Source organism: Nansenia antarctica (assembly GCF_963989245.1).
Source record: "Nansenia antarctica genome assembly, chromosome: 3".
In the NCBI taxonomy this organism is placed as follows: domain Eukaryota; kingdom Metazoa; phylum Chordata; class Actinopteri; order Argentiniformes; family Microstomatidae; genus Nansenia; species Nansenia antarctica.
Genome location: NC_137688.1, coordinates 3,101,387 through 3,123,025, shown reverse-complemented (window position 1 = coordinate 3,123,025; position 21,639 = coordinate 3,101,387). Strand labels below are relative to the sequence as shown.

The window sequence follows — 21,639 nt, the reverse complement described above, 5'->3', positions numbered from 1 at the left end:
AGCGCCCCTGTGCCCCACACCCAAATAAGCCAGGAAAAACACTGCCACAGTACAACCAACCAGCTAGGGGGAGTAGAAAGACACTGCCACAGTACAACCAGACAGCTAGGGGGAGTAGAAAGACACTGCCTTGAAAAACTCATCCATGCATTTGTTTCGAGTAGACTTGATTATTGTAATGGTCTACTAACTACTCTACTAACAGGCCTATCTAAAGGAGCTGTTCGTAAATTGCAGCTCATCCAAAACGCCGCTGCTAGGGTCCTAACAAAAACAAAGACATTTGAACACATTACACCAATCCTGAGATCCCTGCACTGGCTACCAGTCTCTCAGAGAATTGAATTCAAAATCCTCCTAATTACATACAAATCACAAAATGGTCTTGGACCAAAATACATATCAGATCTCCTTCCACCCTATATTCCCGCAAGGTCCCTAAGGTCAGCTGAGACTAAAAACACGGTGCAGCAGCTTTCAGTCACGCTGCTGCATGCTCCTGGAACAAACTCCCTGAAGAAATCAAACAGGCCCAAACCATTAAAATATTTAAATCTAAGCTAAAAACCTTCATGTTTTGCACCAGTTATGATTAAACACAAACACTTCTATCAATGTCTATTTTCCATTAACTATTGTCTTTTTAAATGTTTTATCTATTTACTTCTTATATTTGCTTTTATTCATTGTAATTTTTATTTTCTTACTATGCTCCTCTTGCTGTGTTTTGAAATAATGTATGTAAAGCACTTTGAATTGCCCCTGTTGTATGAAATGTGCTTTACAAATAAACTTGCCTTGCCACAGTACGCAGAGGATTAATCCCTTGACGCCTGCCACGATTCTGTCTCTGCAAAGAGCATTACAGATGAGTGGCCTGCTGCTAGGCTATATCTAGTGCGCACACACACGCACACACACGCACACACTCACACACACATTTTAACAGGCTTTATTCATCTGGCAGCCATCTTTATGCAAAAGACAGATGCAAAAATACAAAAAAGGGTTGTCTGCTAGCTGAGCATTGAACACTGAATAACAACAACATTATTCAACAACATGTAATCTACAGTAAACTAATTCAATTAGCAAGCATCTGGGTATTGTTCTGAAGTTCTCCATTTGTACAATAGCCAAAGGGGCGTCGCCAAAACTGTCATTTTTTTTGTGTAGCAGTGTTGACAACTCTCACGCTTCAGTGCGAGAGACGCTTTGGACCTGAAATTCACATACTCACGCCACTTATTTCTCACACCAAATATTTGCTATGTAATGCGGTAGCAGCAGAACATGCGGGGCGGCTGTGGCTCAGGAGGTAGAGCCGCAGTCTAATGATCGCAAGGTTGGCAGATCGACGGTTCAAGCCCCGGATGTCAAAGTGTCCTTGGGCAAGACACTGAACCCCAAATTGCTCCCAGTAGCTTGCCACCATTGGTGTGTGAATGAGAGGCTATTGTAACAATTGGCATGAAGGTAAGAAGCAGCTTAATTTGAAGAAACATTCTGCACAAAATGATGATGCAGTTTTTCTTAATTTGACTCAGAAGTTGCAAGTGGGCTTATATGGTACGTGGGCTTAATAGGGATGTTTACCATAATTATAAACCCTTTCTAAGCGCTTCACAAACTAATCTAGAGTGTTACCGAATATTGCTTTGAATGGACCTATCGCTAAGCCACGACCCAAAATGGAAATTGTCCAATCATATCACAGCAAAAGTCACGACAGGCAGAAAACTCAGACAAACAACTCGCTAATATCTGATGGTGAAAAGCTTCTAGACAAAATATTCTTGTCATCTTTAAAAAAAAACATTTTAGTCTAATTACTTGCTGTGGTAAATCAGAAATCAGAAATTTGCCAACACCCACCATTGTAAGTCATTGAATGTCATTTAGTCACGGTCGGTCAGTCAGTCACTGTCAGTGAAGCGTTGTTTGTTTGTCAGAGTTTTCAAAGAGGGCGTGGCTTAGCGTTAGGTCCATAGGCAGGTCCATTCTACTCGGAAAACCCCCCCAAATCATCTGGGGCACAATAAAACAGAATGGGCTTCCATGAAAGCCTCCGTTGTTCATTTTGATCAATGAACCTGGGAGAGAGGCGTCCCTCTGGAGAGGGAGAGGCTGGTAGTGATGGATGAGGTGGGCAGGGGAGCCACAGCCAGGCACGTTACTGGGCATGCCCCACAGCTGCCTACACAGCAGAGAATGGCTGTATGCCGTTTAACACTAGAACAGCCGTGAGCCTGAATATAACATTAGAAAAATGTTATATCTTTGCAAAACTTCAAATTTCACGACCCTCCTTTCATGACTTGTCCTAGATATGTGCGTTCTACCACCCAGTATCCTTACATTTTCTAAATCACATCAGGATAAGCTAGTATGAAGCCATTTTGCTGTTTTTCTGTGTAGGAAGCAGGCTAATTTACAAGCGGGCCAACTTGTGGTCGTTGTGTGTAAATAGCAGCTTGAGCATTGTAAAGAGGAGGTCATTTGACCCCGAGGCGGCTCTTTTAGTAGGTAAAAAAGGCACAGCTGTTCTAGTGTTAACGACCCTGTGATTTGCTGTGGGCTGCATTCCTTCCACCCTGCTAGGCAGCCCACCAGGAGATGATCCAGACCTTCTGTTCCAGCAGCATAACTTGGTAGCAGGTCCATCTCCTCTCCTCTCCCAGAAGGCTGTTTCCACATCTGTAGCAGATGTGAACGAGCGTGTGAGCTGGCCGTCGAGCAGACGGTGGAGACATCTCCAGCTTCTCTGAGATGGTTATTTTTAAACATCCCTAGCCCCAATGAGCCACAGTGTCTCTTTTGCCAGGGAAACCTTGCCAAGAAAGCAGCCTCAGTCGATATGATATTCGAAAATGGAAGAAAACCTCGTGAATAGAGATTTGCAGCATTTTAAAACTCATTTAGGGGCACTAGGACAAGCATACCGTGACTATTCCAGGCCTCTGGTGGACAGTACCGGTAGTAAAGAGCAGTCTTGCCTAACTTGGTTCCTGCCATGGGGACTAAGCAGCCGTCTAGTGGCGCTTGTCTGGAAGCTGTGTGTTGTGACGGAGGACAGGCAGGCTACAGAGGTGTGGAGGGAGTTACTTACAACCGAATACTGTCCTCCCAGTCCCAGCTTCAGTAGGAGAGGAATCAGTCCCTATTTTTTGTGTGTCAGACAGTTTGTCATTTATATATGATGGTTAGGGCTAACCCCTTCTTCCTGCACCTCCAGCTGAAGATGAGCTGAACGCACTTCCAGCATGGGCGCTACCACAGAGCCAGGAGATGTAAACATGGGCTCTACCATAGAGCCAGGAGATGTAAACATGGGCGCTACCATAGAGCCAGGAGATGTAAACATGGGCGCTACCACAGAGCCATGAGATGTAAACATGGGCGCTACCACAGAGCCATGAGATATAAACATGGGCGCTACCACAGAGCCATGAGATGTAAACATGGGCTCTACCATAGAGCCAGGAGATGTAAACATGGGCTCTACCATAGAGCCAGGAGATGTAAACATGGGCTCTACCATAGAGCCAGGAGATGTAAACATGGGCTCTACCATAGAGCCAGGAGAATTGAACATGGGCTCTACCACAGAGCCAGGAGATGTAAACATGGGCGCTACCATATAGAGCCAGGAGATGTAAACATGGGCTCTACCATAGAGCCATGAGAAATAAACACTGCTTTTTTTACAAAGAGACCAACAAAACAACAACACGCGTATTCCTACTCTAGGAACGTAGCCCTCACAAGGCCAGGCTAGGCTAAAAACAAGTAGCCTAGTAGCCCAACTGTAAACTAATTTACACAACGCGCAGTTGAATGACGTCAGACTCATCCCGCTCCACACTCAACAGTAATAATAAGTAATAATAATTACTGAACTATGACTGAAATTATATATTATATATATATAATATGAAATGTACAGAAAAAAAAACTGGCTTTTGGCGCTTTTCCATTGACCGGCACGGCACGGCTCAGCTCGCCTCGGCACGCTTTTGAACAGTTCTGGGTACGAGACGTTTTCCACTATACAGGAATGACCCGGGACTGTAGGAGGAGTTACGTGTCATAAGATTCCCCCCGCTATACAGATCAGCGGGGGGGAAATGCGATAAGAATTATGTCAAAATTCAGCACTATCGTGCACAGATCAGCCTTACAACATGAAACGTTAAGTGCCTGTTACTTGCCGCTTTCAGTTCTAGTAGACTAGTTTAGATCTCGCAACCAGGGAAATGCCGACATGTGTTAAAGCCCCGATTCTATTTTTATTTCTCCTGACACGTTGAGCACTGTGCTTTTTTTGTTGGTGAACTACAGTAATAAGCCTAAAAAAGTTCAACTGTTCAAAAAGTGCAACTTCTCTGCTTTCAGAAACTGTTAGAATTTTTTAGATTGGGCATATAGTTCATGAATTACGATAGTTTGAAGGAACGCTGTAAAATCCTGTCTGCTGCCAACAGCTCCGGTTTCGGAGCAAGACGCGAATCTATCGGCATTAGTCAAATACATGCTCACATCCAGTCATCCGATCACTGCTCTCCATCAAAAATGGGACATCCATCAATAATATGACATAATAACAACTGCTCTGATTAGATTGCTTAGATTGTTTAATACATCAACGGGGGGAAAAGCGTGATGAACTCGCGAGTATCATGCTTCCTCCATTGAACGGAAAGTCCTATCTATTCCATTCAAAGTGTTTTAGCCTTCCCCCTTTCCACTGGTAATAAGGAATTGGAAAGAATAGATCGATATAAATAGATCAACATAATGCAGCACTATCATTCACAGATCAGCCTTAAAACATGTAACGTTAGATATATAACAGAGCGATGTATTTCTATGGAAAGGCTGACTGACGCGTGGCTCATACAATCAAGCGGACGTTTGTTATAGATACGAGTGCTCCGGTGTCTTGCTGGTAGTCAAATATATTTATTTATATATACAGCATATGGATGTTACGTGCCTGTTACCTGCCGCTTTCAGTTCTACTAGTTTAGATCTCGCAACCAGGGAAACGCCGACATGTGTTAAAGGGAGCAAGACGCGAATCTACCGGCATTTGACTGCCGCTGGACTGAGGAACAGCATAGGCACAGCACATCGCCATAATAGCGATTTTTTTGTTATGCTTGTTGTAAATAAAAGTTCTATGATGCATTGAAATGACATTAAACTAAGATAATACGATGGTTATCATAATTGTTCTAATCTTTATTAATACGTTATTACAGAAACAGTAAGTGACATTTTCCGAGAGCGAAATCTGTTGTGGTATTTAAAGATGGCGGTTAGCGAAGAAATCTATGAACATGGGATGACGATTTCCATTGACCAATCAACGGTGTGCAGCGTCACACGTCACACGCAGCCTGGCAAAAAGGTACCTTTCGCTACCCATCCCGAACAAGAACTATTTTACCGTGCCGTGCCGACCCGGGCCGGTCAATGGAAAAGCGCCAAAGAACAGACCCGGGTCGACCCTGTAGTGGAAAAGCGCCATTTGTGTACCAGGCTACACAAAAAAATGTGTGTCCCACTTTGGTCGGCGGCTGTTCAGTGTATACAATACATTGTGACGTTATAATTATAAGGTTCTATCTCCATTATGACATTGTGACGTTATAATTATAAGGTTCTATCTCCATTATGACATTGTGACGTTATAATTATAAGGTTCTATCTCCATTATGACATTGTGACGTTATAATTATAAGGTTCTATCTCCATTATGACATCGTGACGTTATAATTATAAGGTTCTATCTCAATTTTTGTTAAAATTGAGTTTTTTACATAATCTGATCCATTAGGTGTTTATTAATGCCTGTGTGGTGTTATTTTTTAAATGTTGTCATTTTTTAGTTAGTAATTCATAAAATACAAAGGTTCCATCTCACAAAACATAATGGAATGTAAATACTTTGACGCTCAATATCTCTGAACTCCCTAAACGGAGATAGAACCTTATAAGAGGGGTAGTGGTGGTCTAGTGGATAGTGAGTTGGACTTGTGATCGGAAGGTTGTGAGTTCAAATCCCGCCTGAAGCCACACCACTACTAGTGTGCCCTTGGGTAAGGCACTTAGCCCTCAGTTACTCCAGGGGGAATGTCCCTGTAATTCGTAATTGTAAGTCGCTTTGGATAAAAGCGTCTGCTAAATGGCAAAATTAATTATAATTCTAAGCTCACGACATGTCAGGAACAAGTTGCCCCCCCCCCCCCCAAGCAGAAAGTAAAAATTGATAAACATGGATCGGATGCTAGGGTTGGACTATCGAAACAGAACCGTACATTTTTTTTTTGCAATAACCGGCTGTTTGATTCATTGCACAGCTCTAATGAAGGATAGTCTTACCAATTGCCGTCTCTGGCATGGCGAACAGCGTCTTCTCTGTGGCCACGCGAAACTGTCCATGTACCGAGAGGCCAACGCCCTGAGAACAGGGAGAGAGGAGAGAGGAGAGAGGAGAGATGAGAGATGAGAGATGAGAGAGGAGAGGAGAGAGGAGAGAGGAGAGAGGAGAGAGGAGATGAGAGAGGAGAGAGAGATGAGAGAGGAGAGAGGAGAGAGGAGAGAGGAGAGAGGAGAGAGGAGAGATGAGAGAGGAGAGATGAGAGATGAGAGAGAAGAGAGGAGAGAGGAGAGAGGAGAGAGGAGAGAGGAGAGAGGAGAGAGGAGAGAGGAGAGAGGAGAGAGGAGAGAGGAGAGAGGAGAGAGGGGGAAAGACAGAGAGAAAAACAATATGTTCATAAAGAATAATGTCACTTGGTCAGAAGATTTATTTTTATTTTTCTAGATTTATTTTCATTAGCCATATTACTGTAGCAATACATATCAACAATATCTAACTCCTTATGCTAATATCAAATTAGCTTAAGTTCATTTTGTATGTAAATTCTAATGCATCAGCAGAGTCTAGAGTCTAGCATCCACAGAGTCTAGCATCCACAGAGTCTAGCATCCACAGAGTCTAGAGTCTAGCATCCACAGAGTCTAGAGTCTAGCATCCACAGTCCACAGCATCCACAGGTGAGCGATTGTCGTAATGAAGAGAAATAAAGTTTAGTACGTATGTTTCCCTGTACTGCATATTATGTTCTTATATGGTGGTTAGTGGTACTGTCATGCCAAATTCTGTCCGCCTGCCAATATTAGTCCGGGCTACCAACGGCCCATCAAAATCAAATCGTTCGAACGCTGTTGCTATGCCGACTTGCATTACGGAACATTCCCGGACTAATGCACATCAAGCGTTCGAACGATTTGATTTTGATGATGGCAGTTGATGACCCGGACTAATATTGGCAGTTGGCAAAGTTTGGCACGACAGTTCCAGTAGATCCAGTGTACTTTTATGGGTATGTTTTAATCTTATAGTAAGTGTTTTAAGTCTTAAAGTAAGTGCACCATTTCTAGCTCCCTCGTTCCAGCCAGCAGTTCTCATTGCTATTAAAAGTCCTGAGATATACAGCTTCAGATTCAGGCCTGGTGAAATCCTCTGGAAACTTTTCTGTTGCCGGGAATCTGCTTTCCACTCTCCTATCCAGAGGCTGTGCCATGTCAACTGTCCAGGGATGGTATTTTCCACATTGGAGAAAATGGCTGGTATGGCTACACCAACAACTCATTTTACATCGATTTGAGATGTCGAATGGCTCCTAAATATCACAGTAAATCTACAGTTGTGTCCAGATTTAACATGAATATGAACAGAGAACAAGAACAGAATATCCTTTCAAGTCTGACTGTGCAAATACCATATAATAATAATATAATAATATAATATATATCTATATATAGTATAATAATATAACACAAGGTAAAGGGGTCAAGTATGTTGTAGGCATCCCTAGCTGGAATCCTGTTTGTCCTTTTTAAATCCTAATAAATCCATATAAAATAAACGTCTTGAATACAGTAGGTAAGAGTGTAATAGGTTCATATTCAAGCAGTGGTAGCACGACAGTACCACCATTGCATTAAAATGTTTAATAGGTATTTCCTTTAATAGGTATCACACTGGCTGCAAAACAACCACCAGGGGGCATTACTGAGCAGTTCTAATGGATGGCGCGGGACAAGAGAGCTGTCAATGTCTAGTATTGACTCTAAGCTTTGCATTTGCCTTTGGAGTCTGCTATTGGTGTCTGTCAACATGAGGACTGCTCAGTAATGCCCCCAGGTGGTTATTTTGCAGGCAGTGTGATACCTATTAAAGGAAATACCTATTAAACATTTTAATGCAATGGTGGTACTGTCGTGCTACCGTTGCTTAAATATGAACCTATTACACTCTTACCTACTGTATTCAAGACGTTTATTTTATATGGATTTATTAGGAGTGACGTCATTATGAGGCTAAAATATCAACCAAATCTATAAGAAACGAAGCCAAAACCTTAGACTTACCAACATCAACAGTTTGTAACATCATAAGAAAATAAAGAGTGAGTGAGTCAGGATGTATTCCGAAGTGAACAGAAACATCTTGTCTACTCAAATGCCTCCAAATGTATTGGATGGATGGCGCTTCATCAATGACAAAAACATACTCAACTGCCAAGTTCATCTTCAGATTTAAATCCAGTTGAACATTGAACATTTCATTTCCTTTTAGGCAAACATACCTCAATACGAAGAACAACTGCAGATGGCTGAGTATAGAAGACTAGACCCAGTATCTGGTGGGTCTAACCCGCTCCCATCTCACCACACCTCAATCCAAGTCAACCAAGGTTATAATGACCCCTCAATATCGCCACCTGGTGGCTAAAATAAAATTAAAAAATCATCCATCCGCAGAGGGATCACAGTCTATACAGCATTTTAAATGACTTTACTGTTTGAGTACTGAAATACCTTTGTTTGTTTTGTTTTCTTAAAACATATATTATTATTATTATTTTTAAATGTATTGAGGTAAATTGAGGTTGCATTTTAACACTGATGGGACTAATTTGGTCATTCTTAGACTATAAATCTAAATTAATGATATAGTAGCCATGCCATGTTCTGATGTCTGTGTAACTAGCACACACATCTCTGGCTGGGTATATCTTTAGTAAATGCATGCAGAATATACTCTATAATGTAGAGATATTATAGAGTATGTAGCCCATCTATTGACATTTAAAATCGAACGCCAGGCGGACAAACACTGACAATTGCAACTGATGAGAGAGAGCGTCTCATACTAAGACACGTCCTCCACATGGCGCTGTCTTGATACAACGCACACCGGCAAAATAACAGGGTCCCTCCAAGTTTGAACAAGTCACATTTAAGACCTTTTTAGACCTTTTTTTAGACCTCTTTGGATATCATTTTAGACCTATTCGGGACACCATGTGATAGCTTTTTGTCATCCTCGAGGTGATGAAATTAGGGATTTCACTGCCATACAGACAAAAAAGGAAGCACATTTCCTTGCAGGATCTTGTTTTTAAGACCTGGCACCTCATTTGTAGACCAAATAACTGGAATTTGATACCTTTTTAGGCCTTATACATTGGATTGCTGGATTTTATACTTTAAGGCTTTTTAAGACCAGCACGGGAACCCTGAAATAAGAAAAGAAAAAATAGGAAATAAATAAATAAAAATAAATAGAATACTCACCCCTCCCATGGTAATTCCATCAATAAGGGCCACATAGGGTTTCTTGAACGTTCCTTAAAAGACAGAATACAATCTATATCAAAACAGTAGTAGGAAAAGTAACTGAGAGAGCTAAATGAAGGAACTAGGCATGAGGGCTTTGAACATTTAGAGGACTACAAAGCTTGCAGTAGGGCGTTTAGTTGGCAGTCGTCATGCTAGAAGAAGGAAGTCATAATTCTTTTTTTTAATTAACAATAGAGAAACTGTACAGGGGGGTAGAGGGGATGTAGATGTCTCAGGGGGGACAGTTAAGGTGTAGCCTGAAGAGATGGAGGTCTTCAGGAGGGACAGTTAAGGTGTAGCCTGAAGAGATGGAGGTCTTCAGTCTACAGTGGAAGATAGGGAGTGACTCTGCAGTCCTGACAGCAGTGGGAAGCTCGTTCTACCAGCGGGGTGCAGGACAGTGAAGAGACGTTCTACCAGCGGGGTGCAGGACAGTGAAGAGACGTTCTACCAGCGGGGTGCAGGACAGTGAAGAGACGTTCTACCAGCGGGGTGCAGGACAGTGAAGAGACGTTCTACCAGCGGGTGCAGGACAGTGAAGAGACGTTCTACCAGCGGGGCACAGGACAGTGAAGAGAAGCTGGTTCTACCAGCGGGGCGCAGGACAGTGAAGAGACGTTCTACCAGCGGGGCGCAGGACAGTGAAGAGACGTTCTACCAGCGGGGCGCAGGACAGTGAAGAGACGTGACTGTGTAGTGAGACTGCTGCATATGAGTAGAGGCGGTGCCAGTCGACCAGCAGAGGTGGAGGAGTGAACGGGGGGTGTTTTAGGGGGTGACCATCGCTTGCAGGTAGGACACAGTCTAGGTAATAGACACAGTCTAGGTATTTCATAGGAAACACTGGATCACTGAAGCAGAGGCCAGAGACAACTTGGACTCAACAACGCCGGACGGCTATACTGGACCAGAACCCTATATTCTTTTTGAAATGTGTACATGTTTGGCATTTAGCAGACGCCTTTATCCAAAGCGACTTACAACGAATACATTTGACTAAGTAAGTGAATCATCTGTCACCTGAATCACCAGTCATAACAAGAAAAAGCCATCTATGCTCAGGCCAGGGGCCCACATACATCCCACCCGATGTACTGCGAGCTGGCGGGGATGAGGAGCAAGTTCAGCCACAGATTTGTTCTCCCCCGTCAAAGTACAAAAAGATTTGGACAGTCCTTTATTCCAGCTGCACTCCGACTCTACAACCAGGCCCTGCAGGGTGGGGGAGACCTGGAGCTGAGAGGCTGTTAAGACTGCTACTTGGACTATACATGCACTTGAGCACTTTATCTTGCACTGTTTACTTATGAATGAATGAATGAATGAATGAATGGACTTGATTATCATTGCTACAGTACAGGTACCAAACAACGACATTTAGGAGGGGTGGCTCCCCTGGTGTTAGGAAAGGGAAAAAAAACACTTTTAAAAAAAAATCACAAGAAGGGAAGGAGCTGGTTTACATAAATAAAGGCTATGTACACAATCCACTGTACTATACTGTACAGATAGACGACTAGGGTTGTCATATTGCACAATAGTATCGTTTCACGTTATTTAAGTGTCACAGTTTGCAGGCTTGAAATGTACATGTTTGTGCCTCAGCACTACACCTGATTTCACTTATTGAGCCTGCACTGTTTTATTTATTTATTTATTGAATGTTTTCTGTCTGCCCTACTAAGCTGTTTGACAACAACATTTCCCCATTGGGGACAATAAAGGTTTTCATTCATAAAGGTTTTCATTCATTCATTTCATTCATTCATTCATTCATTCATTCATATCCAAACAATGACACCATCAATGCTCTGTAGGCTATCACCTATGAAATAGGTCAAAACCGTGAAACAAAACCCAGAACAGAAAGGAAGAATAGTTTTTATGGAGGCCCAATCAGGAGGTGCAGTCTCACTAGGCTACTATTCGGGAGGACAGGGGAGGACAGAGTCATGGGTCTCATTCTCCCAACTTCTGCCAGGTGCCACAGCAAAATGACGTTTCGTGACGTTAGAATTATCAGGTTCTATCTCAATCTTTGGTGAAAATTGAGTTTTTTACATAACCTGATCCATTAGGTGTTTATTAATGCCTGTGAGGTGTTATTTTTGTTAGTTAATGTTTTAGTTAGTAATTAATAAAATACAAAGGTTCCATCTCACAAAACATAATGGAAGGTAAAAACTTTGACGCTCAATATCTCTAAACTGCCCTAAACGGAGATAGAACCTTATAATTCTAAGCTCACGGTTTGTCAACTATAGGTACTGTAACGCTTGCACAATACTCAACCCAAAGCTGACCCGTGTTCATTTCTGCAAGACTGGAGCATACCAGAACTGAGTCTGTTGTTGAAGTATGAGGAAGAGGATCAGGGTGGATGAACCAACACACTGAGGCCGTTGTGTAACAGCTCAGTAGGACACAGCAGTGGAATCAGCATGACTGGTATCTGCTGTATAGTTACGCCTCTATTTTTCTACAATGGCACTATTGCTTCACATATTTTTTTTGGTTTGTTTGCACTTGTTATCAAAAGGTGAGCGTGTGTCGCAGGTTGAGACAAGAAACATTTGGACTTGGTCTTTACAAAAATAATCAATAATTATCGCGATCAATAACTGATAACGACACCTACAATGACTGGAAAAAGAATGATGATGATGAAAGATCTTTGGAAGTTTTACTAGGCAATGAGGGGGGGGGGGGGGGGGGGGGGCAGAGAAATCATCTGGATGACGTCACACTGGCTACACGTCTCCAGAAGTAAATTGTTAATTTTTTAAGGATTCTGACTTTGGGTGAAAATATAAATATAGATATTTTTTAACTAAATTATTGAATGATTGCATATTGATAGTCAAGAGTTCTCCCCAAAGAATGTAAGAGGGCTGCTCTGACACCTTATCAACGTGGCTCCACCACCATGTAACCAACAGCAAATTAAACTGATATTTAGTAATGATAGGTAACTATCTTTAATCGCCGATTACGCTGGTAAAAGCGAAAGTGAAAGTGTTATGTTGATCCTCAGTATCAGTAGCAGCATTTTTAGCTGCATCTTGACATGAATAAACCGTTACCGTTTTGATAATCCAATACAATCCAACGCCATCTTGGAACCCGGATATACTTCTACTTAACATATGGATAATCTTGACTGTAGGGTTGTTTAGATTGTGATACATACCAATAGCATTGTTCAGGATGTACTCCTCACGAAAGAAGTCCTGAGCCAGGGGGTCTCCCACCTTCCCCGCATCTGTAACAGCTAGGAGGATATGACATCATCTGTAACAGCTAGGAGGAAATGACATCATCTGTAACAGCTAGGAGGAAATGACATCGTCTGTAACAGCTAGGAGGATATGACATCATCTGTAATGGCTAGGAGGATATGACATCATCTGTAATGGCTAAGAGGAAATTACATCATTTAGCACACACAAACAAAAAGATACTGACACGACCATTTGAAAGTAGATCATGACAAATTCACTATGAATCAAGCTACTATGCACAAACTCTGACACTAAGTTGGCTTACCTCTGATATCTCCACCAGCACAAAACGCCTTCCCGCCTGTTCCTTTAATAATAACCATGTGAGTCTCCTCATCCTTCTCCCATTCCTACAACAGGACACAAGATAGATAGATAGATTGAATACATAGATTCAACAGTCTTTACTGTGTGTGTGTGTGTGTGTGTGTGTGTGTGTGTGTGTGTGTGTGTGTGTGTGTGTGTAATAAAAACAAGTAACAGACAACAGGTGTACAACAACATCAACAGGACACAGAAAGACAGGGGCTATCCAAAAGCCTGTCTCTACAAGTCATACTGTCTTAAGCTGTTTTTTAAAAACCTCAACCATTATGCAATTATGCATTATGCAAACGCTGTCATGTACAAAGCCATGTATCGGCTCCAGGCGGGTCTGCCTACAGAAACCAGCTGGAGTGTCATTTACCCAAGACCCCGTAGGACTTTACACTCTGGACAACACATTTACCCTTTGCACTACTGCTGTTTACGGTCAATGTGAACACTCAATTACCCTTTGCACTACTGCAAAGTTTGCAAATACTACCTTTGCACATCATACCATTGTGGGGAGCATGCCGTGTCTGGCCTGCAGAGGGCGCTGTGGGACTGTTGGTGGAGTGGTGGAGTGTTGGAGTGTTGGAGTGTTGGTGGAGTGGTGGTGGAGTGTTGGTGGAGTGGTGGAGGCTCACAAAACAAGCTAGTTGACTAGCGATGTTGTCATTGATTGTCAAAAATGCGGAAATGTATTCACATTTTTTTTTCCGAAAGAAAAGTCTGATCATTACATCAGATCCCATTAGAATGTGTCACAATTTAGGTCCTCATCGATGGCTATGTACGGGTCGACACCACCAGGTTGAGAAGCTGGACGCACCTCATTCCTGTGGCCTGTCTGTGTTAAGTTCTGCATTCTCTTTCATTTACCAAACCTGTAGCAGCACACCTGACGTAGGTGTGCTGTGGACTGTCGCTGCTCTGGAAATAAACGGGCGGTGCCCAGAACCATCTCTCACGTGTGCCGACTCCCTCCGTGCCTAGAACTGCTACAACCATCTTTTTGAACATATTTGAACATTTGTACAACAATAACACTGTTATTGGACGATGGATCTACAGGTTGCCTCATAGTTACCTTGCCTCATGGTTGCCTTGACCCCCCCTGGCCTTACCTGGCCTTACCTGGCCGTGACCCTTGGACCCCTGTCCCAGGTGTGGTTCATTGTCTCTCACCTTGAGCTGGGGGTACATGTGTCTGATCATGGGGAGACTGAGGGCGTTGAGGGCTTTGGGCCGGTTCAGTGAGATCACCCCGGCGTTGCCCACTCTCTCCAGCAGAACCTCTGACCCGGCCTGGCCCGACATCTGCTCCCAGGACCCACAGAAACACAACAGAACAATTGCTGAGATGACTGGAACCTATTATAACATATTATAACGCTCTATTAATAGCACGGTAATGTACATGTACTGTAGTAAGAAAAAAAGTTATCCAACACAATTTCACCTCGTGCAGTTTACACCAGCGCGTTCGGGAGGGGGCGGGAGGACGTGAAAACGTATCTAGTCCTCCTGCCCCCCTTCAATATGTTACAACGAGTCTCTTTCTATAACTAAATACAACATAAATATCCATATACAACATAAATATCAAATGCAGAAAATTAAATAAGATGTGGGCTACTTCAGTCACCTTACTACTCCTACTCAGTTCAAACTGTAGAACTCTGGAAAAAAATAACTTCTGCACCCCTATTCATGTGAAGGAGAGGTACTTCAGACCCCCGGTCTAATACAGCTGATCTGAGTCAGAAAGCTTACCATGTGTCCTTGGATTCTTTGCAATCTGCAGAGGGACCTCAGTCTAAAAAAGAACATAAACAAGCGTTGGTAGACACATCACGAAACATGAGCATGTTCTTGAGACAGTCTTGAGCTGTCCCGTCATTCAAGCATCTTAGAAGATGGAAATGGGGAAATAATTAACAATAATGGGGAAAAAATAGCACCCCAAATGACGTTTACCATAATGACCATATACTGTCATGTCATAGTTTACCATAATGACCATATACTGTCATGTAATAGTTGGGACAACGACCTCTTATAGGAACCCAGTGCGGTGGACGGACCGTACAAGCTCAGTATCCACTGATGATATATCAACACCCTACGCAAAGCAAACATCATATCTTCATTTGATCACAAAACCACATTCAGGACCATGTCTGAACAGAGTCTAAATGCATAACTGCGTCCAAAATGCTTGTTCTCAACAGTAACTTTGGGGCAGGTTGGGGTAGTGGTGGTGTAGTGGTAGTGAGTTGGACTTGTGATCAGAAGGTTGTGAGTTCAAATCCTGCCTGAAACCACACCACTACTCGTGTGCCCTTGAGTAAGGCACTTAGCCCTCAGTTACTCCAGGGGGAATGTCCCTGTAATTCGTAATTGTAAATCGCTTTGGATTAAAAGCGTCTGCTAAATGGCAAAATTAACCCCTCTCTGGTGACAGTATCAGTCTATGACCCTGGTCCTCCAGACCACCTCTACACGAGTGAGTGCCACAACCATGAATGATGAATGGTCTTTATTGTCATTAATATAGTACAGGTACCAAACAACGAAATTTGGGAGGGGGGGCTCCCCTGGTGCTAGGAAAACAAAAACTAAAAACAAGAAGGGAAAGGAGCTGGTTTACATAAATAAAGGCTATGTACACTATCCACTATACTATACTATACAAATAAAACACTGTGCTGTACTCTATGCTATGCTATACCTATTCTAACATTTCCTATCTCTGAACCTTATGTGCACGAGGGTTGTCATATTGCACATAGTATTTTTGCACATTCATACATGCATACATTCGAGCAGGCATGTTTGTTCATAGCTGAATATTCAACTTATTACTTCTTGTTTAAACGTACCTGTGAGTTAAATTCAACAACATTGCGATGAATGTCTGAATGACCTCTTCTTCTTCTTCTTCTTCTTCTTCTTCTTCTTCTTCTTCTTCGTCAATGGCGGATGGCCACGAGAGTCAATGGTGTATCAGCGCCATCTACTGGACTCATCGTGTACAGTACAGTTGCTATTCTCATGTTTGTCATTCAAACGAAAACGTGCCATTTTGTGTCCCTCGCTCGAACTTTAAAACTGCTCTGTAAATCTGAATTTTAAAAAAAAACTAATTAACAATAAAACATTAGTTTACATTATATGGGTCGTAACATGAAAACAAATGTATCGTTTTTTTCTTTTTTTGTTTCTGTGTGCAATGCATCAATGATCTGTCCCTCAATATGATTTTACTGGCTATTGAGGTAAAGTTTATTCTTAATATGTGTAAAATGTTGAAAAAAACAAGCAATTTAGTCGAGTACCCAGGTTGTCATCAACCCTTTTAGGGTTAGGGTTAGGATTAACCCTAGGCCCTTCACTCCACTCTGCGGCTTCCACTCTATGAATGAATGAATGAATGGTCTTTATTGTCATTGATATAGTACAGGTACCATACAACGAAATTTGGGAGGGGGGGCTCCCCTGGTGCTAGGAAAAAAACAAAAAACAAGAAGGGAAAAGAGCTGGTTTACATAAATAAAGGCTATGTACACTATCCACTATACTATACTATACAAATAAAACACTGTGCTGTACTCTATGCTATGCTATACATATCCTAACATTTCCTATCTCTGAACCTTGTGTACCCGAGGGTTGTCATATTGCACATAGTGTTATTGCACATGACATTACCTCCATTGAGCAGTCTTTTCATCGCCTCCACCTTCTCCTCAACACCTAAAAAACAAAGTGCATTCTTCTCGACCGGAGACCTCGTGCCAGCAGCCCCCCTACGATCTTCTGTGTTGACGGTTCCGAGCTGGAGTTTGTCTCTTGTTACAAATACCTTGGCCTTTGGCTGGACTCATCCCTTTCCTTCACCACCCACAAAGCACCTTCAGACAAAAGTCAAAGCTCGCCTAAGCTTTTTTTTACCGGAACAAGGCCTCCTTCACCCGTGCAGCCAAACATACCCTTGTCAAGATGACCATCCTGCCCATATTCGACTATGGCGATACCATCTATAGGATGGCATCTCAGTCTGCCCTCAGGAAACTCGACACACTCCATCACTCCGCCATTCGTTTTGCCACTAGTGCGCCTTTCACAACTCACCACTGTGACCTGTACACCCTTGTAGACTGGACATCTCTTCACAGCAGACGGCTCTGTCACTGGCTTCATCTTATCTACAGAACCATACTTTGCAAAACACCTTTCTACCTCTCATCCCTTCTGCACCTCTCTCACCGCCCCGTCATCGTTCTAAGATCCAGTGATCTTGTCCGACTCACCATCCCCAAAGGCCGTACCGTAGTCGGGCGCAGCGCTTTCCGGTTCGCTGCAGCACACGACTGGAACACCTTACAGAACACCCTCAAACTCACCGCCCTCACCTCACTCACTGCTTTCAAACAAATCCTGCAGCGAACCATAGTCGATCAATGCACCTGCTGATCACCGTCTCTCACCCATCCCATAACCCATCACTGCCTCATTTTAAGTACCCCTGCTCCACTACCCCCGCTATCCCTCACCTCCGCTCTTCCTCACCCCTACCTCCTCCTTCTCTCTCCCCTCTCTCTGACTGTTAGTATTTTAATGCATCTGTATTTGCCAGTGTTTTATTGTTGTAAATTATTTAACCTTATTTCTAGCCCCCCCCCCCCCCCCCCCCCCCAAAGAGCCATTGCTTTTTGGTCAGGCTGCATTTGTAAATAAGAATTTGTTCTTACATGTTTGCCTGGTTGAATAAAGGTTAAATAACAAAATAATTAACCCTGACCCAGTTTTTATTATTCATCTTAAGGCAGCTGTCACTTTCGCTGTCAGGATGGCAGAGTGGTCTAAGGCGCCAGACTCAAAGTGAAAGACGTTCCTTCTGACAAGGTATTATTAGAGTATTGTGTCAGCGATGTGTTTGCTCTCACTCTATGGAAGATCCATGTTATATGCAGTATAACAGCGCTGTAATTGTCATTTTCATCCAATAAACCTTGTTTTTGGGCAATCATTTTTATTCAATAAGAATAACAGCTCAGCAAGTGAGTACTTTTTGGGGAATCGAACCCACAACCATAATGTTGCGACTTTGTTAATCCTGTCAGGATGGCCGAGTGGTCTAAGGCGCCAGACTCAAGGTGAAAGTCCTTCCTACCAAGGAGTATTCTGGTCTCCGAATGGAGGCGTGGGTTCGAACCCCACTTCTGACAAGGTTTTAGTAGAGTATTGTGTTTGCTCTCACTCTGTGGAAGATCCATGGTATATGCAGTATAACAGCGCTGTAATTGTCATTTTCATCCAATAAACCTTGTTTTTTGGCAATCATTTCTATTCAATAAGAATAACGGCTCAGCAAGTGAGTACTTTTTGGGGAATCGAACCCACAACCATAATGTTGCGGCTTTGTTAACCTGTCAGGATGGCCGAGCAGTCTAAGGCGCCAGACTCAAGGTGAAAGTCCTTCCTACCAAGGAGTATTCTGGTCTCCGATTGGAGGCGTGGGTTCGAACCCCACTTCTGACAAGGTTTTAGTAGAGTATTGTGTCAGCGATGTGTTTGCTCTTACTCTATGGAAGATCCATGGTATATGCAGTATAACAGCGCTGTAATTGTCATTTTCATCCAATAAACCTTGTTTTTTGGCAAGCATTTCTATTCAATAAGAATAACGGCTCAGCAAGTGAGTACTTTTTGGGGAATCGAACCCACAACCATAATGTTGCGGCTTTGTTAATCCTTTCAGGATGGCCGAGTGGTCTAAGGCGCCAGACTCAAGGTGAAAGTCCTTCCTACCAAGGAGTATTCTGGTCTCCGAATGGAGGCGTGGGTTCGAACCCCACTTCTGACAAGCTTTTAGTAGAGTATTGTGTCAGCGATGTGTTTGCTCTCACTCTATAGAAGATCCATGGTATATGCACTATAACAGCGCTGTAATTGTCATTTTCATCCAATAAACCTTGTTTTTTGGCAATCATTTCTATTCAATAAGAATAACGGCTCAGCAAGTGAGTACTTTTTTGGGAATCGAACCCACAACCATAATGTTGCGGCTTTGTTAACCTGTCAGGATGGCCGAGCGGTCTAAGGCGCCAGACTCAAGGTGAAAGTCCTTCCTACCAAGGAGTATTCTGGTCTCCTACTGGAGGTGTGGGTTCGAACCCCACTTCTGACAAGGTTTTAATAGAGTATTGTGTCAGCGATGTGTTTGCTCTCACTCTATGGAAGATCCATGGTATATGCAGTATAACAGCGATGTAATTTTCATTTTCATCCAATAAACCTTGTTTTTTGGCAATCATTTCTATTCAATAAGAATAACGGCTCAGCAAGTGAGTACTTTTTTGGGAATCGAACCCACAACCATAATGTTGCGGCTTTGTTAACCTGTCAGGATGGCCGAGCGGTCTAAGGCGCCAGACTCAAGGTGAAAGTCCTTCCTACCAAGGAGTATTCTGGTCTCCAAATGGAGGCGTGGGTTAGAATCCCACTTCTGACAAGGTATTAGTAGAGTATTGTGTCAGCGATGTGTTTGCTCTTACTCTATGGAAGATCCATGGTATATGCAGTATAACAGCACTGTAATTGTTATTTTCATCCAATAAACCTTGTTTTTTAGCAAGCATTTCTATTCAATAAGAATAACGGCTCAGCAAGTGAGTACTTTTTGGGGAATCGAACCCAGAACCATAATGTTGCGGCTTTGTTAATCCTGTCAGGATGGCCGAGTGGTCTAAGGCGCCAGACTCAAGGTGAAAGTCCTTCCTGCCAAGGAGTATTCTGGTCTCCGAATGGAGGCGTGGGTTCGAACCCCACTTCTGACAAGGTTTTAGTAGAGTATTGTGTCAGCGATGTGTTTGCTCTTACTCTATGGAAGATCCATGGTATATGCAGTATAACAGCGCTGTAATTGTCATTTTTATCCAATAAACCTTGTTTTTTGGCAATCAATTTTATTCAATAAGAATAACGGCTCAGCAAGTGAGTACTTTTTTGGGAATCGAACCCACAACAATAATGTTGCGGCTTCGTTAACCTGTCAGGATGGCCGAGCGGTCTAAGGCGCCAGACTCAAGGTGAAAGTCATTCCTACCAAGGAGTATTCTGGTCTCCGAATGGAGCCGTGGGTTCGAACCCCACTTCTGACAAGGTTTTAGTTGAGTATTATGTCAGCGATGTGTTTGCTCTCACTCTATGGAAGATCCATGGTATATGCAGTATAACAGCGCTGTAATTGTCATTTTCATCCAATAAACCTTGTTTTTTGGCAAGCATTTCTATTCAATAAGAATAACGGCTCAGCAAGTGAGTACTTTTTTGGGAATCGAACCCACAACCATAATGTTGCGGATTCTTTAACCTGTCAGGATGGCCGAGCAGTCTAAGGCGCCAGACTCAAGGTGAAAGTCCTTCCTGCCAAGGAGTATTTTGGTCTCCGAATGGAGGCGTGGGTTCGAACCCCACTTCTGTCAAGGTATTAGTAGAGTATTGTGTTTGCTCTCACTCTATGGAAGATCCATGGTATATGCAGTATAACAGCACTGTAATTGTCATTTTCATCCAATAAACCTTGTTTTTTGGCAATAATTTCTATTCAATAAGAATAACGGCTCAGCAAGTGAGTACTTTTTGGGGAATCGAACCCACAACCATAATGTTGCGGCTTTGTTAATCCTGTCAGGATGGCCGAGTGGTCTAAGGCGCCAGACTCAAGGTGAAAGTCCTTCCTACCAAGGAGTATTCTGGTCTCCGAATGGAGGCGTGGGTTCGAACCCCACTTCTGACAAGGTTTTAATAGAGTATTGTGTCAGCGATGTGTTTGCTCTTACTCTATGGAAGATCCATGGTATATGCAGTATAACAGCGCTGTAATTGTCATTTTCATCCAATAAACCTTGTTTTTTGGCAATAATTTCTATTCAATAAGAATAACGGCTCAGCAAGTGAGTACTTTTTTGGGAATCGAACCCACAACCATAATGTTGCGGCTTTGTTAAACTGTCAGGATGGCCGAGCGGTCTAAGGCGCCAGACTCAAGGTGAAAGTCCTTCCTACCAAGGATTATTCTGGTCTCCGATTGGAGGCGTGGGTTCGAACCCCACTTCTGACAAAGTTTTAGTAGAGTATTGTGTCAGCGATGTGTTTGCTCTCACTCTATGCAGTATAACAGCGCTGTAATTGTCATTTTCATCCAATAAACCTTGTTTTTTGGCAAGCATTTCTATTCAATAAGAATTACGGCTCAGCAAGTGAGTACTTTTTTGGGAATCGAACCCACAACCATAATGTTGCGGCTTTGTTAACCTGTCAGGATGGCCGAGTGGTCTAAGGCGCC

General features: G+C 42.8%; 1 protein-coding gene and 1 long non-coding RNA gene across 3 annotated transcripts in view; both read right to left on the bottom strand.

Moving 5' to 3' along the window:
* hibch (3-hydroxyisobutyryl-CoA hydrolase) overlaps positions 1-16,374 on the bottom strand; it is a 29,341-nt gene extending 12,967 nt beyond the window's left edge. The window contains exons 1-7 of one of the 2 annotated variants that reach the window (XM_080527845.1): positions 16,169-16,374; positions 15,060-15,102; positions 14,472-14,603; positions 13,243-13,327; positions 12,887-12,967; positions 9,652-9,704; positions 6,388-6,466 (exon numbers count right to left, since the gene is read on the bottom strand). In XM_080527845.1, coding sequence (XP_080383971.1) covers positions 6,388-6,466; positions 9,652-9,704; positions 12,887-12,967; positions 13,243-13,327; positions 14,472-14,603; positions 15,060-15,102; positions 16,169-16,191 — 496 coding nt within the window. In that variant the 5' untranslated portion in view covers positions 16,192-16,374. Of the gene's footprint in view, positions 1-6,387; positions 6,467-9,651; positions 9,705-12,886; positions 12,968-13,242; positions 13,328-14,471; positions 14,604-15,059; positions 15,103-15,297; positions 15,490-16,168 lie in introns of those variants that run through there. The other variant, XM_080527846.1, reaches the window with a different exon arrangement.
* A 334-nt stretch (positions 16,375-16,708) lies between these two features.
* On the bottom strand, positions 16,709-17,789 carry LOC308152774. Its single transcript, XR_013937345.1, has 3 exons — positions 17,421-17,789; positions 16,998-17,200; positions 16,709-16,790 (listed from the first exon to the last, which is right to left on the bottom strand). It is a non-coding gene; the product is annotated as an uncharacterized lncRNA (long non-coding RNA).
* Positions 17,790-21,639: the final 3,850 nt, after the last annotated feature.